Source organism: Halichoeres trimaculatus, unplaced genomic scaffold (genome assembly GCF_033239565.1).
Source record: "Halichoeres trimaculatus isolate MK-OKI-2021-1 unplaced genomic scaffold, fHalTri1.1 fHalTri1_scaffold_4, whole genome shotgun sequence".
NCBI classification, from domain to species: domain Eukaryota; kingdom Metazoa; phylum Chordata; class Actinopteri; order Labriformes; family Labridae; genus Halichoeres; species Halichoeres trimaculatus.
The window spans coordinates 28,704,221-28,730,635 of record NW_027437182.1 but is presented as its reverse complement, the minus strand read 5'-3'; the positions used below and the strand labels follow the sequence as shown (position 1 = coordinate 28,730,635).

General features: G+C 38.4%; 1 protein-coding gene across 1 annotated transcript; it reads left to right on the top strand.

The window, feature by feature from the left end:
• The first annotated feature begins 481 nt into the window (after positions 1-481).
• Positions 482-23,700, top strand: inpp5d (inositol polyphosphate-5-phosphatase D). Its single transcript, XM_074668042.1, has 27 exons — positions 482-805; positions 1,183-1,246; positions 8,557-8,692; positions 8,793-8,937; positions 11,188-11,328; positions 11,401-11,491; positions 11,578-11,655; positions 11,744-11,821; positions 11,911-12,034; positions 14,042-14,148; positions 14,269-14,371; positions 14,456-14,652; positions 14,730-14,847; positions 14,928-15,024; positions 18,277-18,415; positions 18,686-18,794; positions 18,942-19,030; positions 19,278-19,359; positions 19,608-19,697; positions 19,782-19,892; positions 21,070-21,149; positions 21,231-21,318; positions 21,396-21,542; positions 22,375-22,438; positions 22,524-22,721; positions 22,827-23,275; positions 23,364-23,700. Exons 1-27 carry the CDS (start codon positions 666-668, stop codon positions 23,402-23,404), a joined length of 3,306 nt encoding a protein of 1,101 aa, XP_074524143.1. The 5' UTR covers positions 482-665; the 3' UTR covers positions 23,405-23,700.
• Positions 23,701-26,415: the final 2,715 nt, after the last annotated feature.

The window sequence follows — 26,415 nt, the reverse complement described above, 5'->3', positions numbered from 1 at the left end:
TATACTCGAGTTTCCTGAATGTATATAAAACACCAAGCCCAGTAGATCTTTAGTGGTGAGTGAAACAGGTAGTTGTAGAGTCCTGCAGGTGAATTTGTGCAATTTTTGTTTTGAAAACCAAAGGATAGAATAGTTTCAGAGTAGTTTTAAGAGTGCATGTAACTGAATGTAGCTTCTTTTTACACACACAAATTTATCACAGCCCTTATTTTGGCCCTCCTCTGCCACTTCCCTTTTTCACTTTCGAATTACTTTTTAACAACTGACACATTTTTCTGCACCTTAAACAAAGAGCTGTACAATAATCATGAAGGACTTTTGGTTAATCATTACAATAGCGTGGTACAGACTTCAACTCAGCAAGTAAAAGTGTGTGTTTCACCTACAGCTCTACTCATCAGTCATACGACTGGCAGAGCCGCCACAGGCACCAGGGCCCTCCTCCCTCAAGTAAAATGAGGAAGTTCAGAGTCAGAGTTAGTCGCAGCTTCCTTTTACAGCATTCAGAGGCAGAGGATTAACAAGTGCAACGAAGGACCTGAAAGTACGCATCATGAAATAATGAACTAGCCGCAGAGGAAAGGTAGCAGAGTCGACTTTGGTTTGAATGCAGTTGTGAGGTAGATGCTGGACTCTTGAACTCTGACTCTCTGGGAAGAAACAGGATGCCAAGTAATCAGCCTTGGTGCCATGGTAATCTAACTCGATCCAAAGCTGAGGATCTACTTTCCAAAGCAGCAAGAGATGGAAGCTTCCTGATCCGGGACAGCGAGTCCATACAGGGAGCTTATGCTCTCTGCGTCCTGTAAGTAGACATTACTCACCTCTGCTTAATCCCACAGTGGGTGAACGGTCTCAGTGTTTGATCTGTGATACATGCATCATGATGGTTCTCAATGACTTTAAAGTTAAAACACTCCATGACGTCATCATGTCTTATTTAATCAAACAGCAAGTTTAAAGTTGTCATATCTCTCTTTTTTTTTTAAATATCCACTGCAACAAATTTAGTTCCCCTTTATTTGCATACCGTGGCTCCACAAAGAAACACCTCCTGTCCTCTGCAGCTTGTTTCATCTTTGCTGTGTTGGCTTTTATAAAAATAGTTCCAATAGAAAAGCTTGACACACAACGTGCCATGCACCAGTAACACACATTTGCATTTGATTATCCCAACTGCAGATACCAGAACTGTGTGTACACATACAGAATCCTGCCCAATGAGGACAAGAAGCTGTCTGTGCAGGTAGGTCACAGTCCGACACAGGCCGTCACTTTGGTCTAAAGTTGAAGAAAGTCAGTACTCATGTCACACATGATGATAAAAGTTTTATTCTGTAAACTTTCTGTTTTGTGTTACATTAACAAACTGGCCTGCAGATGCAGTGCTTTTTAAAGGAAATGGTTCAGTATAGTAATGTCAGTGGTTTTTTTTTTTTACTTGTAAGGGAGGCAGTTTATCACTTTGACCTCAATTTTAAAAAAGCACCTAAAAACCATCAAAGGTTGAGTCTCACCACCCCCCAGCTTTAACTCATGTGCCCTTTTCTTCTTGTTGGTTTTGTTGATGTGAAAGGAAAATCAGTATCTGTGTGTCTTATGATGTAGTACTATACATCCAGTCATTTAAAAAACAGCAACAAGGAAACACAGGCAGGCTTGCACCTCATAAATGTCACTGTTTTGAGATTTTGGTCTTCATTAAGTGATGGTAGCACACACTGTCACCAGATGAAGAGCAATGCATTAAAATGTTGTGTTGAGGATGAGACTGATTGGTAACACCAGGTTTCAAGTTGTATTGCTCCTTCATAGGTTTATGAATAAATGTATGGTGAGTAGATCTCCAACACGAGCAGGACTTACGGGCTTACTGTTGATAAGTGAGGAATCAAATGTGCACGTCTTTCCATCAGACTCGTTGGCTAAAGAAGCGTAAAACCCCTCCGATCTGCTGACCCGCTGTGGTTATCTTCCTTCATGCCACTTCTAATATTATTATCATTATATTCACTGGAAATGTGCAATACCCTGTCTGTGAAAACTTGTTTTTGTGTGTAATAATCTGACTGTGGAGTACAGATCCCTCCCATTAGTGCAGCACTCTATATCCCCTTTCTCCTCTGTGTACAGTGTTTTTAGCGCTATAGCATTTTTTCTATATTCTTTATTTAAAGTGTTTCATATTCTTTTTTTAGAGTGTTTATTCTCTTTTTTAAAACTGTTATATTCTCTATTTACATCTTTCATACGTCTTGGACTCTGTGAGAGCAGATTTCCAATGTGTCTGAACTGTCGGTCCATGTACTAGTGATGTGTCAGTCGTGAACGAGTTAGCCCTCCAAAGTGAACAACAGGAGCCAGCTCCTGATTCGAAGCCAATTTGGGGTTTTATTGTCAGTTCCAAACTTTTTTCTTTTTCCTTTTTTTTTTTTTTTTAAGCTGCACGTGATTGGAGCCAATTTTTTTTTTTTTTTTTTTTTTTTTTTTTTTGGGGGGTGGGGGGCTGAAAAAACAAGATAAACAATAAGCTACAGTAATAACATAAATAACGACCTTAATATACAGTTAATTATTTTACATTGTTAGTGGTAATAAAGGTCAACAGTAACTTAGGAGCTGAAAGAGCCGAATTCCCCTCACTACTGCTGAGCAGATGGGGGAGGAGCGGCCGTTACACACAAACAGGAGGGAGGGGGTCAGGGAGACAAGAGAGGAGGCAACAACATAAATGTGCTGTGAAGGTTAAGTTAAGAAAATGAGTGACAACAGGAAAAGGAGGAAAATCTGCAAGATTAGAATCTCTTATCGAGCCACTGATTCTGTGTTGTTTCTCTTAAATTGTTTCGTAGAAAAAAGCTCAAAGTTAAATTGTATTGTTTATGCATTTATTGCATTTTATAATTTTTTTTAGCACCCTGTAGAGTGAGTAAATAAAGGCAACGTATATAAATCTAAAAAACACGACACAATACACATTTTTTTTTACATCAATTGTTAATTTTGCATTTAATTTTACATTATTATTGATAATAAATTAATTTAAGCAATAAAAAAAATTGAAGAGCCAAAAGAGCCGGAATTCCCATCACTACCATGTACAAATGGTAAATGGACCAATACTTATGCAGAGCTGTTCTAGTCCCTCAGACCACTTAAAGCACTTTACACTGCTAGTCTCATTCACCTATACACACCACAGGCAGAGGATTTCCTATTGGAAATTATCAGTTTTCTCTATTACATTAACATTCATCCACACATCACTGACCAACAGTGGGAGCAATTCAGTGTTCAGTGTCTTGCTCAAGGACACTTGGGCATGTGACTGGAGGAGCTGGAATGGAACCCCCAACCGTCCAATTGAGAGGCAACTACCTTACCACTGAGCCACAGCTGCTGCCCAAATGAAAAACAAAATTGGCAGATGAAAAAACTTGAAATCTTTGAAATCATGATGTTAAACAAAAAAGCACAGACAAAAAAAAAAAATTAAAAGAAAAAGAAAAGAAAGACACAGACTGGAGTTGAGGATGTGACACACACACAGTGTGCGTGTACCATATAAATTCATGATACACAATGCCAGGATTAGATCAGTTTATCCTGCTTGATTACCAAAATTAAGGACTTAAGTAAGTCCATATCTTTAGCATAACAATCAAATCAAATTTAGTTTTAGTCAAACACTGGTTCGTGACCATATTTAGAAAACAGACACATGATGACATCTTGTCTTTTGTGTGAATTAGTGTTTCATCTGTTCCAAATGTGACACAGTTCAAAGTAGGGTGACCAGGCATGCATCCTTTTGTTTCCTGGATATGTCCTTGGATTTTCTTTTTGGTTGTAAAATTATTTACAGGAGAAATTTGAAAAAGTGCTGGGCTGCACCACTGGCAGTGATCCCATGCACCTACCTGTAAAGATGTTGATCATGCACGCCGCATTACAGGGCAAAAGACCCGAGACGCACCTTCTCTCAGATCAAAACAGAAAACATGCTCTGACTGCGCTCCCAGACAGAAAATGCAGAAGCGTAAATGCACTTTTTCAGACGAACTGCAGGGAAAGTCCCACTCCTTTCTTTTCAGAAATAAAAGGAAAACACAGAAGATTACACCTTTTTTTTCTAGTTGATTTAGACAGTAAGGCATTGTTTATATTTTTGCACCAGAGAAATACATCATTGAAGCATGCAGGGGGGCATTATCTATGTTGCAGAAATGTGTCTCTTTAAGCAAAAAAGGAATGTTTTAAATCAGTGTTTGGTTTACAAAGCTACTTTGTGGTCTTTGAGTATCTTTGACTACTGTTTGCAGTACCTCCAGGAGGCCAGGCAGGGTGTCCTGTTTTGGGTTTTTCATGTTATGGTCACCCTAATTCAAAGAAGCTCAGCAAGTCAACAAATGAGCTTCCTAACACAAACATTTAGCATCTTACCTAAATTTAACGTCTAACATTAAAGTGTTGCGTTTGTTTGCAGTATTATTGAGAAGTTTTTAACATAAGACAAGCACATCATAAAGCTACACTCTGTTTTAGTTTCCATTTTGAAACTGAAGTAAAGAATAACATGCAGGTTGAAAATGTCAAAGGCCACAGAATAATCTTTCACAGATACTATTTTTGTGTGACTGTGTGAATTCATGGCTGAAAGATCTGAGAGTGGACTTCCTTTGTTTGTGTACGACGATGCACACAGACTTTTAATTTGCAAGAGCTTGACGGTCATAATTATCTCTGTTTGGACTTTTCTGTAAAAGTAGAAAAAAAAAAACTGGTAAAAAAAAATGTCACAGCTCACTGCGACTTAATGAGCTGGAGGAAACAAAGCCTCTGGCTGAGGAAGGGATAAAGGGTTTGTGGTCATGCAGGGATGAATTACAGTAATGATGTCTTCAGTCTACAGTCAGGTGATGCTTTAATGACTAAATATCTGTCATATCTCACTCTTGGTTAAAAAAAAAGGTGTACACTAAAAGCAGTACTATTTCCAAGTGAGGAACTGATACCAGCTTCTGTTTCTGGTTCTGACAAATGTCATCACAGCTGTTTCAGATCATGTATGCATGCATAACTTCACCACCTGAGAGAAAACAGATTTTTTTAGTGCCTCACGTGACTAAAATATTTTTCCTTTATTTGAAGAGAAACAGTGATTGCTCAGAAGTGAGGCCTTAAATAGATCTGAGTGTGTCAGAGCTAGAATGTGTATGGTGCCAAAAATGTCTATGAAACTCTTACTCTTCCCTTACAGGAATAAAAGTGTTAAAGCTCCTGTGAGGAGTTTTAAGGGATCAGTGAATCAGACTGAAATCATTGCTGATGCCTCTATAACCGACGAACTGACCTGTTGGTGACCACTGAAAACGCTGCTGCTGGGAAGGTGGTGGGCAAAGCGATAAACTGCAAACTGACGAAATGGCCGAAAGTTTCTATGATGGGGGCACAAATCATTGAGCAATTCATTGATTGATAATTTTTTCATCTTATTGATCGATTATAGTTCAATTGATCAGTGGCAATTTTTCTGAGGAGCTGAATTTCCCTCTGCATCAATAGGTTCCTTTCTATGAAAATGCTATTTTTCTTATGAAAGAAAAATGCAAACTATATTCCATAATAAAATACTTATTCTCAACAGCAGGGAACAACACATTCACAAATGGAACAACGTAATAACAAGGCTTCTTTAAGGCTACTTAAAACATGAAAATAAATAAGTGCACTGTCTCCTTGATGCAAAACAAACTTCTTGAACAGGACTTTCATAAATAGAACAAAAGTGAAGGTGACTAAAATCATCCCTGAGAATAATGGATGTGCCCCTAACAAAACAAAAACATCCATGCCACGGTGCTCCTCATTGCAAAGTGTGAGACTTATCTAATTTTGTTTAAAAATATGAGCATCATGACCATCAATATCAACATGGTCAGGAGTGAGCCTTGTGTGCAGCCTGTTCACAGTTAGGCCAGCTGCTGAAAACACTTGCTCAGCAGGGACAGACGTGCCAGGTATTTCCATGCAAGGTTTGCCACTCTTGGAAACCGGCCTTCACTTACCTTCCACCATGCTGCAGGACTTGAGTCAAGGAGTGGAGGTGGATCTTTAAGACAGTCGTCCACTTCTTTTAGTTTGTCTTTTTGTTTTTGTCAGAGGTCTGCTTCTCTTGTGTTTCAGTGTTCGCGCCATGGAAATCTGGCGCAAAGTGCGCCCTCATGTGGGCTGGTGGGAATTACGGGTTAAAAACATGATTAATTGCAACTAATTTATTTTAATCAAGTAATTTCTTATCAACAATGAATCCATAATCGATTAATTGTTCGCATCCCTGATCTATGACATTTCAAATTGAGGACTAACAAAACATAGAAGAGTGAGATTTCAGCTAAGAAATCAGCTGAGGGATACAAGTACAGCTTTATCAACAGGGGGCACCAAAATCGACACAAACTCAGGGCACGACAACGGTTTTAGTATGAAACACAAAAGTATTGTTGCGTTTTGGCCCCACGTTTACATGGAAACGGCGTTTCAGTCTACCTTAACTCTTGAAACTCTTGAAAACGGCCCCTATAGTGAAATTTTTCAGGTCAGCTGTCAACCTCTTTGCCGTGTAAACAGTAAGCTGGCGTTGTCAGTGGAAACATTGACATCACACTCCACTTAATGCAAGCAAATACAACAGTCCATCAGTACCGTTGTTACGATCGTCGTGGCCTGTTGTGTTGTGCTTGTGCTGCTGAATCTGCTGAATCTGCTGACTGTCTTTAAACAAAATGAGCATCTGTTGCTCCACTTCTGCACTTAGTATTTCCCAATACACATACACTGATGATCGGCTCAACTCTACTTCAGTGGAGATCTCTTAAAAGCTGCTTCTGGACAAGACAGTTATAGCGCCAACTATAGGCCTGGCATGCTTACTACAGCGTTTTCATTCCCTTGGCAATTCCATGTAAACACAGATTTTTTTTACTGTGTTTTAGCGTTTTCAGATGAATGGGGCCTGAAAGTTCCTCACAGGAGTTTTAAATATAATGTCATATAAGACTTCAGGTAGACGTTGCTCTTTACTGTTCGTGTCTTAAAGAAACAGTCACATTAAAACTTGAGCCCCGTGTCACTCTCGTCACCCACAGTGGACAAAGCTGACAGTCTGCATGAGCACAAAACATTTCCTGTTCAGAACTCTCACTTTGCAGTGTGATCACACTCAGACATTTTACTCATTTTGAATATTTGTCATCCCTTCCTCTAACTTAGCAGCAGAGTTCAAAGGGATTAAAAATAACCTCATTAAAATACAGTAAGCTGTTATTCACGTTGACTGTTAATATTAAGCAAATAGGGGTACCTGTACCCCTGGGGTTGTGCGAGGGCACTCCAGGGGGTGCACAAGATTCAAAAGAAAATAGAAACTGAGTGAATATTACATCCAATAGACACGAATACAACAGCACTGTGTTTTACGTCTTTTTTTTTCCACTCAAACTGCTTTATATCAGTGGTTCTCAAACTTTTTTCAGCTTTTTTTTTCTTTTTTGGGGGTACTTGGCAGAGAACACAAAACATTTCACAGGGGGTACATCACTGAAAAAAGTTTGAGGATCACTGACATAAAGCACCAGAGTGTATGATAAGTATCTGAAAACTACTCACGAGAGCTTTCAACAATTCATCTTCAGCTTTCTGTGATTTAATTTGCTATGACTGGAGATCAGATGTAGTATTTTTGAAGTCCAGTGAATGAGCTCACAGGCAGAGCTGGCCCAAGCCTCCATTGACCGCTGAGCAAAATTTGATTTGCTGGCAAACAAGGCGATGATTTAACTATTGTTTGTTGGCAAAAACGTTGTTTTACTGTAGAACTTGTAGAAAGTGTAAATATATCTCCTCTTCCTCTTTCTTTTCCTCTTTTTCTTCTTTTCTCTTTTTCCCTGTAACTACCTGCTGCATTTTTGATGCATTGTGAGCACAGCATCGGAGGAGGCACACATAACATAACTTGTGCAGTGAAGGTCTGACACTTTAGAGACAGGAAGAATCAACAGCCTTACATAATCAGCAGCACTCTGTTGACATAAAACTGTGTTTTTGTAAAATATTATATTGTTGATCATACTGAAATCATCACCCATACATGCAAAAATTAAAAGAGATATATTTCGTTAATAGGGCCTGGTGTTTAGTTTGCTTATGCCTCAGGCTGGCTCTGCTCACAGGGTTATAGATTGATTAGGTATGGGTGATAGAGCTCTAATGAAGTGCTGTGATCTGGCTAACTCCACTGGAGTGACCCAGTTACTGTGAGTAAAGTTTACAAAATGAAGAACTACCACACTAAAAGCTGCAAAAGAAGTGAAAGAAGTGAAAGAAGTGATGACATGAATGTAGCTCCTGTCTGCGGGAAGAAGCCACAGATGGTGCAAGTAGACATATCTGGTATCACATGGGAAGTAAAATTTAAAACTGTCACATCATTTAAAAAAAGAAAAAGAAAAAGTCCTTCTATTTACAGCCCTATTTCTGCTCTGATCTGCTTCTCAGGCCTCTGAGGGGGTCCCTATCAGGTTCTTCTCAATGCTGCCTGAGCTGGTGGACGCTTACTACAGTCCCAACATGGGTCTGGTCACACACCTGCAGTACCCTGTCCAGAGAGAGGAGGAGGTAGAGGAGGAGCCAGGTCAAATCACTTCCCCTCCTCTGAACTATACCTTAAAAGAACAATATCAGCCTGTAAAGAGATGTAAAGTCCTAACATCTGATTCTTCTCTGTGCTGCAGAATCCAATAACCTCCCACCGCAGCTCCCACCAAGGAACTTTGCTGCCAATGATGTGAAAGACGGCGACCTGAAGTCTTCTGAGCAAGGCAGCAAGTCCTTATCAGAAACCTTCCTGATGAGACTGCAGCACATGGACCTCACCTCGTACGGTCACATTTACATCGTACTTCACCATAAAGCACCAACACTCCTAACTTTTCTCAGCCTCTCAAAGTTCAGCACTACTTTATTCATAGTGGACATGGCGGCTGCAAAAAGACAAGAAACATGAAGGGGAAGATGTGCAGACTTACCTTCTAGATACAAGATGCACACTTTGCAAACTTAGCAACCTGTGACACCAGCACACTGGGATTTATTAGAATATATGCAAAAACAGAAGACAGGAAAAATAGATTATATGATTAAATTACAGAATCAGGTAAACATGCTAAACACCGTGGGGAAGATACAAAAACTAAAATAAAACTTACTTCAAAAAACTAAGAAATTCTGCAACACAACCAAACAATAAAAAATGTTTTAAAAAAGTAAAAAAAAAAAAAAAACATCACTATAGGAATCAGCCACACACCTACCAATTCAGTCCTGTCACCAAATTCTCAACACCACATTTTGTATTAACACCTGTGCATTACAGTTGAAAAAAACTGTAATTTATTATTTACTTGAGAGCGTGTATACTTCTATGCAACAATACAATTACTCAATAGCAAGCTTCCTTAAAAAAGGAAATTGGCGTCACATAACACCTGTGACTTGATGCAAGAGCCACCTAGTGCACTATGGGTAAAGTAATTTGAATCACCAAGAGAAACTGTAATAAGTAGGGAACGTTAAGTTTCAGCACCCAAATGGTTAAATTTAGCAGTGGTGCATTACCAGCCCCCTGTACACTATCTAACACTAAGACCAAGTCTTACATCACAGTAACAACCACAACCATCACCAACTCCACAGCACGTGAAAAACAATAACTCAGCACATTGACACGCGAGAATGGCACAAACTCTCCCCGGTGAAAGACAAGTACCTGACAAATGTCAAAAGGCATAACCAAAAAAGCAAAAATTGAGCAAAAAAAGTTACTTTGAACATGATTGTAGCAGTGCATTACACTGTAAAAAATACAATTTACTGTGATTTCAAACCAGCTGTCATTGATGCCGACAACATACTGACTTGCTCAGTACAACAAAACCATATTATCAAGTTTAGAAAACAATTTAAAATACATAGAGATGATATTTCATCAGTACACTTGTATTTCAATCAGGAGAGACTTATACACCAGAAAGAGTTCTGAACAGATTTAACAAATAAATGCAAAGAAAGTTTGGCGGTAGACCCCATCAAGCGTTGAGCAAATAATCAATGTAGGGAGAACAATGGTGTTATGAATTATGAATATCCCCCATAGGAGTCTAGACACTGGTGGTGCTGCTGGTGGTGAGGGTCTTGAGCAGGCTGGATCTGGAAGATTCAGTGAGGACTGCGGGGCTGAGGAACAGAACTGAGCGATGGAGACTGGAGGGTCGTGACGAGAGCCTGAAAGACAGCTGACAAGCAGAGGAGACGGCATTTAAACATTGACAGCTATGAAATGATTGGCTTACTATTGGAGCTGTGACGATGTGATTAGACAGAGAGAAAAGTTGACACGCCCCTGGTCAGCTGATAGAGAGAAGCGGGAAAGAGTGAGTGAAGGACCAGAAGAGTGTGAGCACCCAGTCTTCCTGACTAAACTTTTGCCAAGCTTCATTACTTATAGGAAGGTGAATTATTTAATGCTCGTCATGTTTTCATGGTTACACCATTTGACAAATTAGAGGGACTCATTCTTTAATTGGTTAAAAATGTTAGAAATGTCATATAAAATACTATGGCACCAACAGAACAACACATTTAAACAAACACCCAACATGTTGTTTTAACATTGTAAAGCATATTTTTGACACCAATCCTTGTTTATCACTGTTTCCACTACACTACAAAAACCCACAAATCAGCAACATTTAGCACCACTGATAGATTTTACAGAGAAAAAACAAAAAACAAAAGGAATAAAATGAATTAAGATATGTATTTATCATTTTCCATAACAGAAATGACAAACCACAACCAAAACTGAATGCATTGTGAAATATCATTCAACATGTAAAAATTCAGCAGCATCGCTTAATTTCACATTCCCACATAGTTTAAGAGAAGTGAATCCTGCATTACCATCATATACAAGTATCGTGACGGTTGAGTTTTTATGTCCTCAGCAGTTCATCAACAGCACACAGAGCTATTAGGGCCACTTCATCTAATCTATGAGTTTGAGATTAAACTATAAAATGTTTACCATGCAATGAAGATACTAAATCTTAATGTCCATCATGTTTCTAGAATACCAGAGGAACACCAAATAGCTATGCAAGACTACTTCAGGACCTCCATCTGCTCCGACGCTGAACAACTACAGAGTGGTTACCCGACACTGCCTGGGCTAAAGAAGCTAACCATGACGATCTGCAAAAACCTAAACAGGTACAGTCACGTGTTTCAGGAAACTACATGTGTGAGGCTGATTTGTTAATGCTTCTTTCTTTATGCACACAGTGAAATTTCCCGCATCCTACCAGCTCTGGAGGTCTTTCAAAGGGTGCTGGACCAGCAGCTCTCTCCAGGGATTGCACATTTTCCAAAACAGGTAGGTGGTAACCTTGATCCATCTCAGCACCATCTCAGCATGATGAAAAAGTGACAATCAGCATGTGTTATTTTCTTTCTTCACAGATGTCTGCTGATTCAGGTCAGTTTGTGTCCTTCAGGCTCGAGCAGCTGACAAAGCTGCTTTACTCGATAGAGGATAAGGTGAGGAACTGTCATTTTACCAAACCTACGATAAGATTTAGACCACATCAGTGACTGGTAACAAAGAGCGTCTATATGTTCCCTTCAGGCTAAGAGCTCCGTCTTTGAGTCTGTTGGATTCGACGGAGGTCACAGGAATTCTCTCATACCGCCCGTTACGTTTGAGGTGATTGTCTTAACTATTCAACGTTTCACAAGGGCGGACAATGAAATGATTGAGGAGGTTTTCTGAGCAGTTTCCTCTTTCACTCTCAGGTCAAACAAGACTCTCTGGGTATTTCCACAAAGATGTTCCTGAAAGTGGATGTTGAAAGTGGGAAGCTCTACTTCAAGAAGTCCAAAGAAGGGCCTGAAGACAAATACTATGTGCACAACAAAAGTATGAAGTTATTTCACAATTTAACTCTCTTTATATCTTCAGCCATCGTAACTATAGAGCTCTGGTGTTGGTCTGATGGCTGCTTACCACCACAGACATTGAAAAAGTCTCTTGAGAATGTAACTGGAGAAATCAACATTGGCCATCTCTTCCTCTCTTTCCATCACATTGAGATCAATTTTCTGTTTACATTGTAATGTTGTGTTGTATGTCGTTTCAGACAAAAGCTTCTGCTAAATGAAATTGAAGAATTGTTGAATGTTGATCATTTAGACTCTGATCTGTTAAAAACTACAATCAACACAACACTACAGCACTAAGGCTTGCTGCTTACCCCCAGAAACAGTTTTCTGTGTTAACTAAACGTGAAGTTATTGCTGAGCTTTTGGCTTTTGGTGCAAATAAGAGGTATGTTTCAGCACTGTAAAAAGATCAAAAGATCAAACTTTGTGATAACCAAAAATAATTAGCAACACCAAGTTGGTGAAATTAATCAATTTAAGACCTGCTCTACATTCATCACCATTATTAATTTGATGCAGGGAACTTGAGCTCCACAATGTTAGCATGTGATGTTAGCACATTAAGGAGTACAGCTGGCAGTCACACTACCCCAATATGAACCAGACTTTAGCGGTTATCACACACAGGCATGGCTCCCCTACGTCATCGTGGAACATCTGTTTACACGCACTGCTACAACTTTAGGGACTTTTTATGACAGGTTGTTATAACATTCAAATCAAGGGGCAACATCCAGTTAGTAAAAATGAAGCCTATGTGGAAGTGCTAAAAGTTGCTGTTCGTTGAGAATCCGCTTGAGGCTAACTGCAGAAAGACCGGAAGTCACGTACCAATTTAAGATGTGGCTAAAAGCATTTTGACTAGACAGAATTAAAATTGGAATTCCAGATAACTTAAACTTAAAAAAAAAAAAGTAATTCTAATTCTGTCTAGTCAAAATGTTTTTAGGGATTTCTTAAATTGGAATAACAGATATCTGCAATTTATTTGCAGGTATCAGTAGTTCATATTTTGGATAACCAAAATAGCTTAGTAGATATCTTGAATGAGAAACCCCACACACATGAACAGCGAAAAGTGACATATTTCGCCTATTCAAAAAGATGATTGTAGATATCTGAAATGTTCTTTATACCAAGGTGAAATTGAATTACAGATATCTGCATCACATATGCAGTCAAGCATTTGCCATACTTTTCAGCTTATGTTAAGTGGTTTTGGTTTAACACAGCCCTCCAACGCCCCACTATTGTCTAAAATGATCATCGAGAGGAGCTGTCACAACAATCAAACGTCATGGATCATACATGCTGTCCGCGTGCTTGTTATTGTGCATGAACCGTGCAGAAGCCCGACTCTTCGAAGCATGCCAAAGCAGAGAAGTGAATCATGCTTAGGCACGGCACCCCTGTGGTCACACTGTCTAAATGAACTGGGCTGTACTGTGTAAGCGTGCTTAAGCACAGCACGGTTTGCCAGAGTAACCACGTCCTAAGTTTTCAGTGCCTATGGGCCCATGTATACCTTCATAGAGCTGTTGAACTCCTACCGCTGGACCAGGTGTACACTGTAAAGTGTGGTTCACCTGAACTCAGGTTGACTGACGTCTCATTTCAGTCCCAGTCCTGACTCCAGTCTGGTTCCCCTGCAGAAATCACTCTGGGTGCCGGTCTTTGTTGACTGTCAAAGTGATGCCTCTGAACATAGCCTCAAACAGGCACACCAACAATTTTTAATATTTAAACTCACAAAGTAGAAAGTCTCCCATTTTTGCTGGGTGTAATGTTGCCTTTGACATACCCTGAGGATTTCTGTGGTCCTCCTCTTTGGCTTTTTGGAGCTGTGATGTGTTTCGACACAGTCTCTTTCAATCAGCTCAACCTGCTGTTAGCTAGACTAGACTGATATCCCTAAGTCAAGTCATGTTAAGCTGTACCATGAAAGAAAAGCACTTCTCTAAATAATTCTGTGTTCGCTTTTTAGTCCTACAGTTGGTGAAATCCCAGAAAGTGCACGCCAAGCTTGCCATCACGATGGAGACAGAGAAAGAGAAGACACTGCGTAAAGAGTTTGTGTTTGAAAACACAAAGGTACAAAAAAAACGCTTTTCCTTCTTTTAGTTTGGTTTAATATCAAGCTCTTGTACATTTTCTTTGTCATGTTGACTTATATCCTCTGCAGAGATTATGTTTTTGCTTGTGTCTCATCAGAAAAGGGAGGGTTTCTGCCAACTTCTTCAACAAATGAAGAACAAACACTCTGAGAAGCCTGAGCCGGACATGATCACAGTGTTTCTCGGCACCTGGAACATGGGTATCATGCCAACATTATAAATGTTTGTCCGTGAATAGCTGACTTTGCAACAGTACAGTTAAAGATGTGTCCATGAACCTGCAGGTAATGCCGGTCCTCCCCACAACATCAACTCCTGGTTTCAGTGCAAAGGCCAAGGCAAGACACAAGACGACACAGCCGATCACATCCCGCACGACTTTTACGTCATCGGGTCTCAGGAGGATCCTCTGAGTGAGAGGGAGTGGTCGGACACGGTGAAAGGTGTCCTGAGAAACATCACAAACATCAGCTTTAAACAGGTGGGTGATTCTTTCACACAGAAAGGTGACTGGTTGTAGGAGTGCAGTAAGCCAACACATCATCCTCTGACCTCCAGGTGGCGATCCACACTCTGTGGAACATTCGGATCATCGTTCTGGCCAAGCCCGAGCACGAAAACAGGATCTCCCACGTTTTTTCTGACAGTGTGAAGACGGGGATCGCAAACACTCTGGGTAAGCTGTTTCACTTCTCCACAGGACGTTTAAAGGCGTGTCATCACTCTGCGTCACTCACTGTGGGCTTCAATTCACAGGAAATAAGGGAGCGGTGGGAGTGTCCTTCATGTTCAACGGGACATCTTTTGGCTTCGTCAACAGTCACCTCACCTCGGGAAGTGAGAAGAAGCTCAGGTAAGGGACAGATAACGCACTTCAGGAAGCTAAGTGTGACATCATATTTGGATTAAGTGAGATTGTAATTCTGAACAGGAAAGAGTTGAACTTCACCTTGAAACATCAAATTTAGATAATCCAGATATCAAACTCCATAACAGAGACTGAATGCTGAGTTTATAAAATAAATTAATTTTCTTGATAATTTTCTCTCAGCAGCTATGATCAATTTTATCAACAAGTTTTCTGTGAATGATTTAGCCTCAGGTTTTCTCCATCAGGCTACAAACAGACTGCCCCGAACAACATGATGCACTTACATCTACTTAAAGCTGACAGATTATAGTTAAAGGTGATCAAAAATATTGAACAATGCATACACGAGTGGTAAATAATAATCTGGATGTTACTTAAATATGATATAGAATATAACTGAGCATTTTATTTAAAAATCAGTCCATTTATTCCAACAAAAGACTTTTCTTTAATTAAAGATTTATTATCACTTTGCAACCATGCTTGACATCCATCTAGCTATTTAGCTATTAGCTATTATCTGACTGGCAAGCAAGTTCATCTCAAGTTAAATTGGTGAGTTATATTGTGTTGTTTGTCTTTGCGCATTCGTCAGTAAGTTCACCAATAGTTAGCATTGATTAGCATTGCTTCTGTCACATATAGGCTACTTGTTCATCTTTTGCCTGGGGATAAGAGGGGCATGAATTTAAAATGAAGATAATACTCAATACATTAAGTCCTGTTGTTCTTGAACTCCAAAAATACATGTAGTTGCAGGAGCAAACTTCTGTTCCTCTTAGCTTACCTGTTAGCATTACCTTGATAGCTGAAATGCTTATGATGTGTTCTATTTACATTGAAATTGGGAAGTGGGGAATGGGAATGATGTCATCTCTGAGTTAAAAGTATTCCAGGGAACTAGCCAGGTCAGAAAAACTTGCTATAACATCAATATTCCTATATATAAACATGAAATGATAATAGTTATACGGCTGATTAAGGGCAACAAGCATTCGCCAGAAATGCTAAAATAAATGGAATACAACAGGAGTTTAATTACTGTTACCTAGTAGGAAATTCTGAACTTGGGCTGCGTTCCTGTTGAAATTTCCCACTCACAGTTAGCCACAGAGGACTTTTTCTCCCACAAACTGGAGATCAGAGACATTTTTATGTTAAGCATTTATGCTCTATTTGCATTATTCAAGAGGTCATTGAGTTTTACTTTTTGATTTTAAGATACCTGTGCCGAGTGCAACAAATTTTAGTAAAAATTAGTGCTGGGCAAGTTAATGCATTATTTTCGCGTTAACCCGTCAATCTATTAACGCTGTTAAATATTTTATCGCACATTAGTGCATGTTGCTCACATGCTTTTGTTTGTAAATGTCTGTTGCTGACCGCGGTGGAACCGGAAGTGAAATTGGCGGAAAAACACGATGAGTAACCAAAACAAGCATGGAGAAGAGGGGCAACTCCACGGAACTTAAAGGCGCTCCCCGCTTAGTGTATCAGTCCGCGCGCGGCGTGCCAGATATAAACAAACGCAGGTAGTCTGCCAGGACAAAGAGACACGATGAGAACTAGAGCCTCATTTAGCGGTGTTTTTGTGTGAAAGTAACGCGCTGAAAATTCTCTAAATAAAGTGTGAATGCAGACCGATATCAGAGTTTTTCGGTGGGAGTCCATTTATTTGTGTTTTTGGTCAAGTAAAATATGGCCCCGTCTGAGTGCAGAGGAAACCGTCTGACGAGCAGGGAGGGGGTGTTTGGTGTGAGCGCCCTGGGCTTCTGCTGCACAAAAACACTGCTGTAGGGGTAATTTCTGCCCTAAACCTTGTGATAAGACCCAACTTGTTTCATCCCGGAGTATCACTTTAATGCCCTGACAGTGGCAATAAGCTTTAATTTTGGATTTACATTTTGTAAATTTGATTTGCTCTAAATATGTGATTTAACTATTACTGTATAACAAGTACTGATTTAGTGTTTGCATGACAGATGTTATGGCACTTTCACAATGCGATTTATTATGATTAATCAGGGAAATCATGCGATTAATTACAATTAAAAGTTTTAATTGTTGCCCAGCCCTAGTAAAAATAAATAGATTAATTACTCAATTAATTAAATAAAAATAAAAAATTAATGTCCTGATTTTAAATATTTACATCTGTCTACATTTCTAAAAAATTTGGTTTCATTAAGATAAGACTAAATATCTTTCAAAGGTTTATAAATCTTAGGCAAAGTCTTCTAAACATTAATCAAGGTTTTTTAAATATTAAGTCCAGCTTTCTAAATCTTAAGCAAACATTTATAAGTTTTGAGCAAAGATTCTTAAATATATAGTCAAGGTTTATAAATCTTTTGCAAAGATTTCAAGAAATTGCTAAAATTTCTAAATATTTAGCTAATATGCAAATTCACACTCCCGCCCGCCGGATGTACCAAAACTTAGAGGAAGCGATTTTGAGAAAGTCAAGCTCTACTTCTTCGATGTCATCCAAAGGATCTTCAACAGATCCATCACAGCACTTGGTACGTTTATTTTCCAACAGCTGATTTAGCTGACTGTTTGACTTTCTCAAAATCCACTCGGCTGGATCGCTTCCTCCAACTTTATTTTGGTACTTCCAGTGGGCGGGAGTGTGAATTTGCATGTTCGCTAAATATTTAGGAATCTTGACTTCATATTTAGAAATCTAAATATTCAGACTTAGCTTAATATTTAGAATGAAACTTAATGTTCAGAAATGTAGCTAAATATTTAGAATCAGGACATTCATTTATAACATTTATAGATAACATTCAACAATTGGATAAAATATTCAACATTTATATATTAAATATCTGACAAATATATTTCTCAAATATTTCTAGAAATCTGCAATGTTGTAGTTATTTGCAGTGTATGCAACTTTACAATCGGCACTCCATGATAAGGATTGTTGATTGTGCATTATTCTTTTAATAATCTTTTACAGAATTTATGTTTCTTGTTGATCTAATAGAAAACATGAGACATGTCACCACTGTGTATTATTGCTTTGTTAATATAAAGATATCAAGGAAACAGTGTTGGCACTGACTTTTATATTGTATTTTGATTTGTCAGATTTTTAAACCTCTTATTCTAACCACTCTTTTAGTCTCACTTCTCATGTAATAAGAGAAAAACATTATACTACATTCCAGTTTCCTTGATCTCATTTTGAATGAAAATGCATTACATTATTTTCTGTATTTACAGACGAAATCAAAACTATGTCAACATCCTGAGGTTTCTCAATCTGGGAGACAAGAAGCTCAATCCATTTGACATCACACACCGCTTCACACACCTCTTCTGGCTCGGTGATTTGAATTATCGCGTTGAGTTTCCATCCACAGTAAGTTTCAAGTCCATCAGAGAGTCTTTAAGCTAAACAAATGTGACGTAACATACTTTACGCATGAAATACAGTCTTTTTGTTGTAAATCAACCGAGTGAAAAGAACAAAGATGCTCTGTGTCTGTTACACCTCCCTGTGAAATGAGAGATCCAGCAGTGTACGGTACTGAGCGGTGCATCAAAGCGCTGGTTTTCAGGTGCCTGAGCTCTTATCTTCTTAGCCTTTGAAGGCAGGAAAGTCACCTCTCTGCACTGTTTCCCTTCACAGGAAGCAGAGTACATCGTGTCAAAGATCAAACAGCAGCAGTACCAGGAGCTCCTCAGCAGAGACCAGCTCAGCATGGAGAGGAACGACGGGAAGGTCTTCTTACATTTCGGTAACAGATGCACCTCAGAGTGTGACTTTGATTTCTTTTCTTTACTCTTTTCAATCAATCCCAAAGTGCATTTGTTAATTGTAAGAAGAATTGATAAATCTTTTGTATTAGATTTGGTTTTAAGTGTGATTTAATGTTTTAATGCAGATGAGGAGGAAATCACGTTTGCACCAACATATCGCTTTGAAAGAGACACACGGGAGAAGTATGCCTACACCAAGGCCAAGGCCACGGGGGTGAGATCGCTATTGGTCATGAAACTGCTTTAGTCGTCTGTTTAAGAGCAGGGAACGACAGGATTCAACAATGTTTTCATTTAATGATTAAAAACCTCAATAGAGTTATTTCATGACTCAGAGGCTCAATATGACACCTCTTACCCACAGGAGCCAAGCTCAGTGTTTAACATTTTATATTTCCTTAAATGATCTCCCTGAACACTTTTATTTATTTATTTATTTTTTATTTATTTTATCAAAACAGACAAAATACAACCTGCCTTCCTGGTGTGATCGTGTCCTGAGGAAGTCATACCCTCTGGTCCATGTGGTCTGCCAAGCATACGGTGAGAAATTCAACATGAACATTTCCACAAAAGGAAATGTTAAAACTTTATCATTTCACCTGGAGCTGATAAAAAGATAGACAGACATTTTTATACAGATGCAGATTTGTACAGATTGTTACTTATTACAGTCTTCCCAAGATTCCCAGCAGCTTTACAGAGATGAGCAAAAGATGTGAGACATCTGGAGTGCCTGTCTATTGACATTACATCCCATGGACTCATTATGTGCTGTTTTTTAATCCCAGGATGCACAAATGACATCATGACGAGTGACCACTCTCCAGTTTTTGCCTCGTTTGAAGTTGGCGTGGCCTCACAGTTTGTCTCAAAGCAAGGTATGGCTTTCATTCACAGCTCACTTCCTGTCATTTCTCTAGACTAAGTGTGTAATGCTCTTATTTTGTGTTCTCTCTCTTCAGATCTGAACAGTGCACCTGAGGGTGGGATACAGATCATGAACTGCGTGGCCTTCCTGTTCACAAAATCAAAGACTAAGTTCTTCATCGAGTACCACTCCAGCTGTTTAGAGAGTGAGTCTTTGATATTTCGTCATCACTCGGAATCTGCCTCACAATTATTGGGCACCGATTGTAAAGTTGCAGACACTGCAAAAAACAACATTTCTCCACATTTGGCTCTAAAACATCCCTTTTTCTGCAGATTTAAAGGAATATTTGTGTGATGTATTAGTCAAATATTATTTATCTTATCTAAGTGTTAAATGTTATATCTAAATGTTGAATTTTATTTCTAAATGTTATAAATGAATGTCCAGATTTTAGATATTTAGCTACCTTTCTAAACATTTAGTTTCATTGTAAATATTAAGCTAAGACTAAATATTTATCAAAGATTTTTAAATCTTAAGCAAAGATTTCTATATATTTAGTCAAGATATCTAAATCTTAAGAAAACCTTTTTAAATCTTGAGGTACAATTTCCAAATATTTAGCTGACATGCAAATTCACACTCCGGCCTGCTGGATGTACCAAAATTAAAGTTTGAGTAAGCGATCCAGCCAAGTGGATTTTGAGAAAGTCAAACACAGTCGGCTAAACCAGCCGTTGAAAATAAACGTACCAAGTGCTGTGATGGCGCTGCTGAAGGTGCTGTGGCCAATATCGAAGAAGCCGGGTTTGACATTCTCAAAAATATCAAAATTGCTTCCTTAAACTTTTATTTTGGTACTACCCGGCGGGCAGAGTGTAAAATTGCATATTAGCTTAATATTTAGAAATTGTACCTCAAGGTTGAGGAACCTGACTTTACATTTAGAAATCTTAGTAAATATCTTGAAATTCTTGCAAAATATTTAGAAATCTTGACTAGATATTTAGAAATCTTTGCTTAAGATTTAGAAACTTTGAGTAAATATTTAGAAATCTTTGCTCAAAATGTATAAATGTTTGATAAATATTTAGGCTTAGCTATATTTAGAGTTTGGACATTTAGTTATAAAATTCATGAATAACATTCAACACTTAGATACAACATTTAACATTGAGATATAACATTTGACATTTTGATAAAATATTTAAAAAATATATTTCACAAATATTTCGCTAAATCTGCAGAAAAATTATGTTTGAGAGCTAAATGCAGAGAAATGTTGTTATTTGTAGCATGTGTATCTCTACAATCGGCACCCCATACATAATGGTCCAAGTCTATTTTAAAATATACAATTTTTCTCTTAATCTGCACAGAAACAGTGAAGACTTCAGAAGGGGAGAACATGGAGCACTTAGATGGGTCAATAAAAGTTTGGTTTGGAAACCTTGTAAAGGTAAAAATTTTAAAAGACCTTTATTTTGAAGGGTACCATGTCTTTGGAGGCAACCTGTACTTCCTGTTTTATCTTTTCCAGCTCACACCAATCATCTCTGATCCTGAGTACCTTCTGGATCAACACATCCTCATCTGTGTGAAGTCAACTGACTGTGATGAGTCATATGGTAATAAATGTACAAACGTACATGTGATGGATGAAATTATTCAGCGCTGACAGTATCTGATGTTTTATTTCCAACAGGAGAGGGTTGTATTGCGCTCAAAGCTGCCCAGTTGTGCTACACAGAGTTTCAGATCACGTTGACTCACCACGGAGAGAAGACGGGGACTCTGACAGGTGGCATCCAGTTACACACCTCTGAGGGGAAACCCACAGAGAAGTTATACGGTGAGTCCTGAGAGGGGATCTGTGTGACCTGTCTATTAAATCGAGACTTCTCCAGAGTGACATGTCACCTCATAGATGTTGAAGGCTAAGCTGGCTGATTGCATTGTTAGCATGAGCTATTCTGACAGAATGGAAGTTTATTTTCAGTATTATTTGATCAAAGTTGCCCTATAGGGAAATAGTTAAGAGGTAGACTGTAAAAAATGGATGCCATCTTCCTCGGCTTGAAGTGAGGTCCCAACAAAAACTGCTCCCCCTGGTGACTGGCTGCAGTATAGGTAAAAAAAACTCTGTCTCCCAAGTCATTCTAGATGAGCTGTGGTCAAACTTTAAACTAGAAAAGCACTGAGAGAGCGCAGATCTCCACCAAGCATATTGTGATTCTCACTGAACACTTAAGTCCTACTTTAATGTTATACTCCCTTTCTTGTGATATGAAAAATATTAATCTGGAACATTGATGTTAGAATTCTGATTAAAAGTATGATTAAATCCTGTGATCTTTTCAGTCAGAACGTAACAATTTGGAGCCAAAAAAGACAAAGGATAAAATGTCTTGCAATATTTTTTTTTAATCTTTATATTACAACAATGAACAACACTAACGTACATGTATGTACAATATACACATATGGTGAAAACAGCCCTATCTCACAATGATAAAGAATCCTTTAAAAAAATCCTGGATCCAGACGGTGATCCAGATCACCTCTAAAATTTAATCACTTCTTCCTTGTAGTATGGTATCAAGATCTGGGCACCAAAACTTAGTGTTGTCACTTTGTTCTGCTCACATTCTACAAACACTGATTCATGTTTCATCTCTTTCAAGATTTCATCAAAGTTGAAAAGGATGACACGGTCACCTCGAAAGGAAAAGGCTCTGACACAAACAAGTGAGACAACACTTCTCTAAGAGTCAGGTTAAAATGTTTCCACTGTCTCTCTGCTTGATCGTTTTGGTTTTCTTTTGTCACTCAGGTCTTCCATCGCTCAGGCGCTGGACATCTCTAACCCCAGCTACATGGGAGTGTCCTTCCAAAGAGGTAATGTGATAGATAAAGGTTGGAGTTACAGCATGCCACCAAGAAACTCTGCAGTCACCGGGCAGGGGAGTAAAGAGCTGAAGAAGGGTGACGTGGGCTCACACAGTCCAACGGGGAAACCTCTGAGTCCTCTGTGAGTGATTGTCTTAGAAAAGCTTTCCTTTAATACCTGATGTGGATTGGGTAGACAGAAACAGTCTGACTGATCTGACTGATCTGGCTGATCCGTGTTTTTCAGGGTTGAGGGTGAACAGCCGTCAGAGATGTTCGATAATCCGTTATACGGTTCAATGGGTAAAGGACCTTCTCGAGGAAAAGACCAGGACCACCAGCAGAAGGACCAATTCCTGACTCCAGATCCCTTCTTTACGAGCTCCAAAGCAGCCGATTCAGATCCTGATCGCCCTCCTGTGCCCACCCCCCGCATCCGCTCCTTCACCTGTTCTGAGACCAAACCTCAGCCGCCGACCCCCAGCACCCTGCACCCCTCAGTCTACAAGAAACCTGTGATGCCTTCTCGCTCGGAGGGAGGGATGGGACCCAACCGGCCTCCTCTGCCCTCCAAAGCTCGGCCAGGTGTGCCGGAGCCGCAGATCACAAAACCCAGAGACTACAGAGACAGCTCTGAGCTCCCCATCAAATTCAGGCCCCCTGTAAGACCAGGCCAGCCGCAGCCCCCAAAAGACAGTGAGTGAAAATCAGTCAAGATTCATGAAGCATCGCCTCAAACGTCAAACTTTTTATTAATCTAACAAACTTTTTTCTCTGGTTTTAGTGTACACTGAAGTTCCCAAGCCGCCCCGCTCCGTGAAGTGAAACCAGGCTGCAGCACAGACTTTACAGCTTCCTGCTCTGCTTGTTTGGAAACAGATAATACTCCAGGATGAGCTTCAACCAGTCACAGCCTCCACCAGACGCATCACATATCAGTTAAAATACACCAGCAAACACCAAACACGTCTACATTCAGGGAAAGTTTCCTTCTGACGTTGTTTATCTGCCAAAAGTTGAAGAGAAGAGTGATACCGTGGTTGTCGTATCTATGGTGGCCCTGAAGAGCAATGGGAATAAATATTTCAAAAGCACAAAATATATTTCAGAAGCACTAATACATTTCACAAACCAAAAATATATTTTAAAAAAGACAAATCCGTTCCACAGAACGTAAATACTTTTTATAGAACAAAATGTATTTAAGAAAACACAAGTACATTTCACAGAATGCAGATTAAAAACACAGATCACAAATTAGAAGTAACAGATGACAATTTTTTTTTACAAAATTACAAGATAAATCTAATCCATCACCAATTACATTTCACCAATCACAAAAAATTCTAACCCCATCACAAATTAAATTTCGGTGATCACAAAATAAAAGTTACAGATCATGACATTAATTTAACCATTCACAAATTAAATTTCACTGATCACAAATTAAATTTCACTTATCACAATTTTTTTTGACCCATCTCAAAATAAATTTTGGATGGGTGTAATTTACTTTGCGATCGGTTACTTTTAATTTCTTATCCGTGGTTTTATTTGAATTCTTTGAAATGTATTTCTGTTTTTTTAAATATATATTTTTGTTCTATGAAATCTATTTACCTTCTATGAAATGTATTTGTCTTTTTTGAAATATATTTGTGGTTTGTAAAATATTTTAGTGCTTCTGAAATTTGTTTTGTGCATTTGAAATATTTATTTCCATTTCCCTTTAGGGCCACCATACTTATCTGCTACATGAAGACACAGTTGGCTGTGTCTGTTTTGGGGTAAATCAAACAACCTCTGTCCTGTTTTCAATCTTCATGTTAAGCTTTGCAGACTGTCTCCTTACTGTGGCTTTATTTTTATCTTCTACTATTAAGTGAACACATGATAATATAAAAACACACGGGCAGGTTTCAGGTCAGTTCTGCACACTGATAATGATATACATGTTGAATTTACATGAACACAAAATAGATAAATATATAAATGCCACAGCTCTCCCTCCACACATCATAGACAAATATACAGAAGTAGATCAGAAATGTTTTCAGCCTTTGACAATGTTTAATAAATAGTTTTAACAGAAGTAAAATCTCAAATAAAAACAGTGAAATCAATGAAAATTAAAATAATAGAGTCCCAAATCACTCTTGATCACCTTTAAGCCAACCTGCCGTTCTTTACTAGAAACTTCCGTAATTAATATCTTTAAAAAAAAAAATTAAAAAAAGTTATTTATGACTCACATTTGATTTAAACTGGCAAATTTTTGTTGCATCCAGGAGATTGTTATTGTTTCAAAGCTGGTGAAAGCTGCATTCACAATAAGGAAAACATTTTTTTTTAAGTTGCTGATGATCCTTGTTTATTTTTTGGACAACCACTTCCTATAATAAAAGATCTATGTCAATCTGTTCTTACATTTATAACACATTTCTGTAGCTCTGAAGGCGATGTGATGGATTAATGTATCATAGTCTGACATGATCAGTCTCCTTTATTTTCAGACAGGAGCAGTGAGCCTGCTTTGAGAAGTGTCAGTTTGTTGTTGCTCTGGTATAATGTGATTTAAAAACAACTGGTCTTGTTAGACTTATTTTTTTGTACTTGGTTTGCACCAAAAGAAGACGTCATTTTTCTGTCACATTTCATGTAGGTTTGAACTCTCCACAGAAGCCAATGAATGTTTACCACACAGTGTTATCCTCTACAGATATATTTGCAATAGAAATGTACAATAAATGCTTGAATAAATTACAAGACCTCAATATTGAGATTTTTCGAATTACATTTCGATGAAGGGTGAAATTACACTTTTCAAAGTCCTCAGTTAAAACCAAACTGGTGCTGAAACATTTCAGTCATTTGCTTCCATCTGCTGTTGCCTAAAAGAACTGCACATGGATTAAGAATTAAAGGTTAAACACGCTCTACCATGTCCAGATTGCAGGATAGGAAGAAGATATCAACACAAAGCTCTGCATTTTCTTTATTTAATTGTTCAAGATTTGTATTTAAGTAGTTTTCACCTTTTCTCCTCATTTGGAGTCAATACTCCATCTGTAAACATCCCTGTATCTTTACAATGTTTAGCATTTCTCCTCCCCAGATGGGTAATGTGTTGTCCAGCAGGTCTCATCCAGAGGGGTGAGGAGGTGTTACCAAATCTCTTGAGGCTTATGAAATTATGTGGCTGCCTTTTGATTGCCTTGTCAGACATATGCTGAAACTGAGATGAATAGATGCAAATTTATTTTTTTAGTGCACGATAGCCAGAAATGTTGGGAATCACAAAGTCTGTATCTTTTTATTACATTACCTAATGTATCAAGGCAAGAATACTCAAGAATGGTCTTTGAGAAACTCAAAGAGAAGAAAATTGTACACAAGATCAAATAAATGCCGAAGCAGAGGTTTGGCAAAATAGGTTTACAAATACAAATAAAATTGTAATTTATTTTTTATTGTTTTTACAATGATACTTGATTAGCATACATTATGATATATTTGCTCTTTAAATGGTGGCCAAAATTATTACAACACCCCTGAAAATATTGGGTTTTTTTTCCTCTCAAACATTTTTTTACTTCAATATTTTGGCCCCTTATTGCAACAGTAACAGCAGTGACGTCTCTGGCAAAGTGTTGATATACACCAGAGAACTTTAACACTATTTTTATCTCATACTTTTAAATGTATTGTAGATATGTCTGCTTTATTTTCCAACTCAGGTCCTGACTTGAGGAGGCCACTCCATCTTTTTCAATGTTCTTTTTAATAAGGAAAACTATCTCCTTATGATGGCTCTATTCTATGATATACAGGGCATA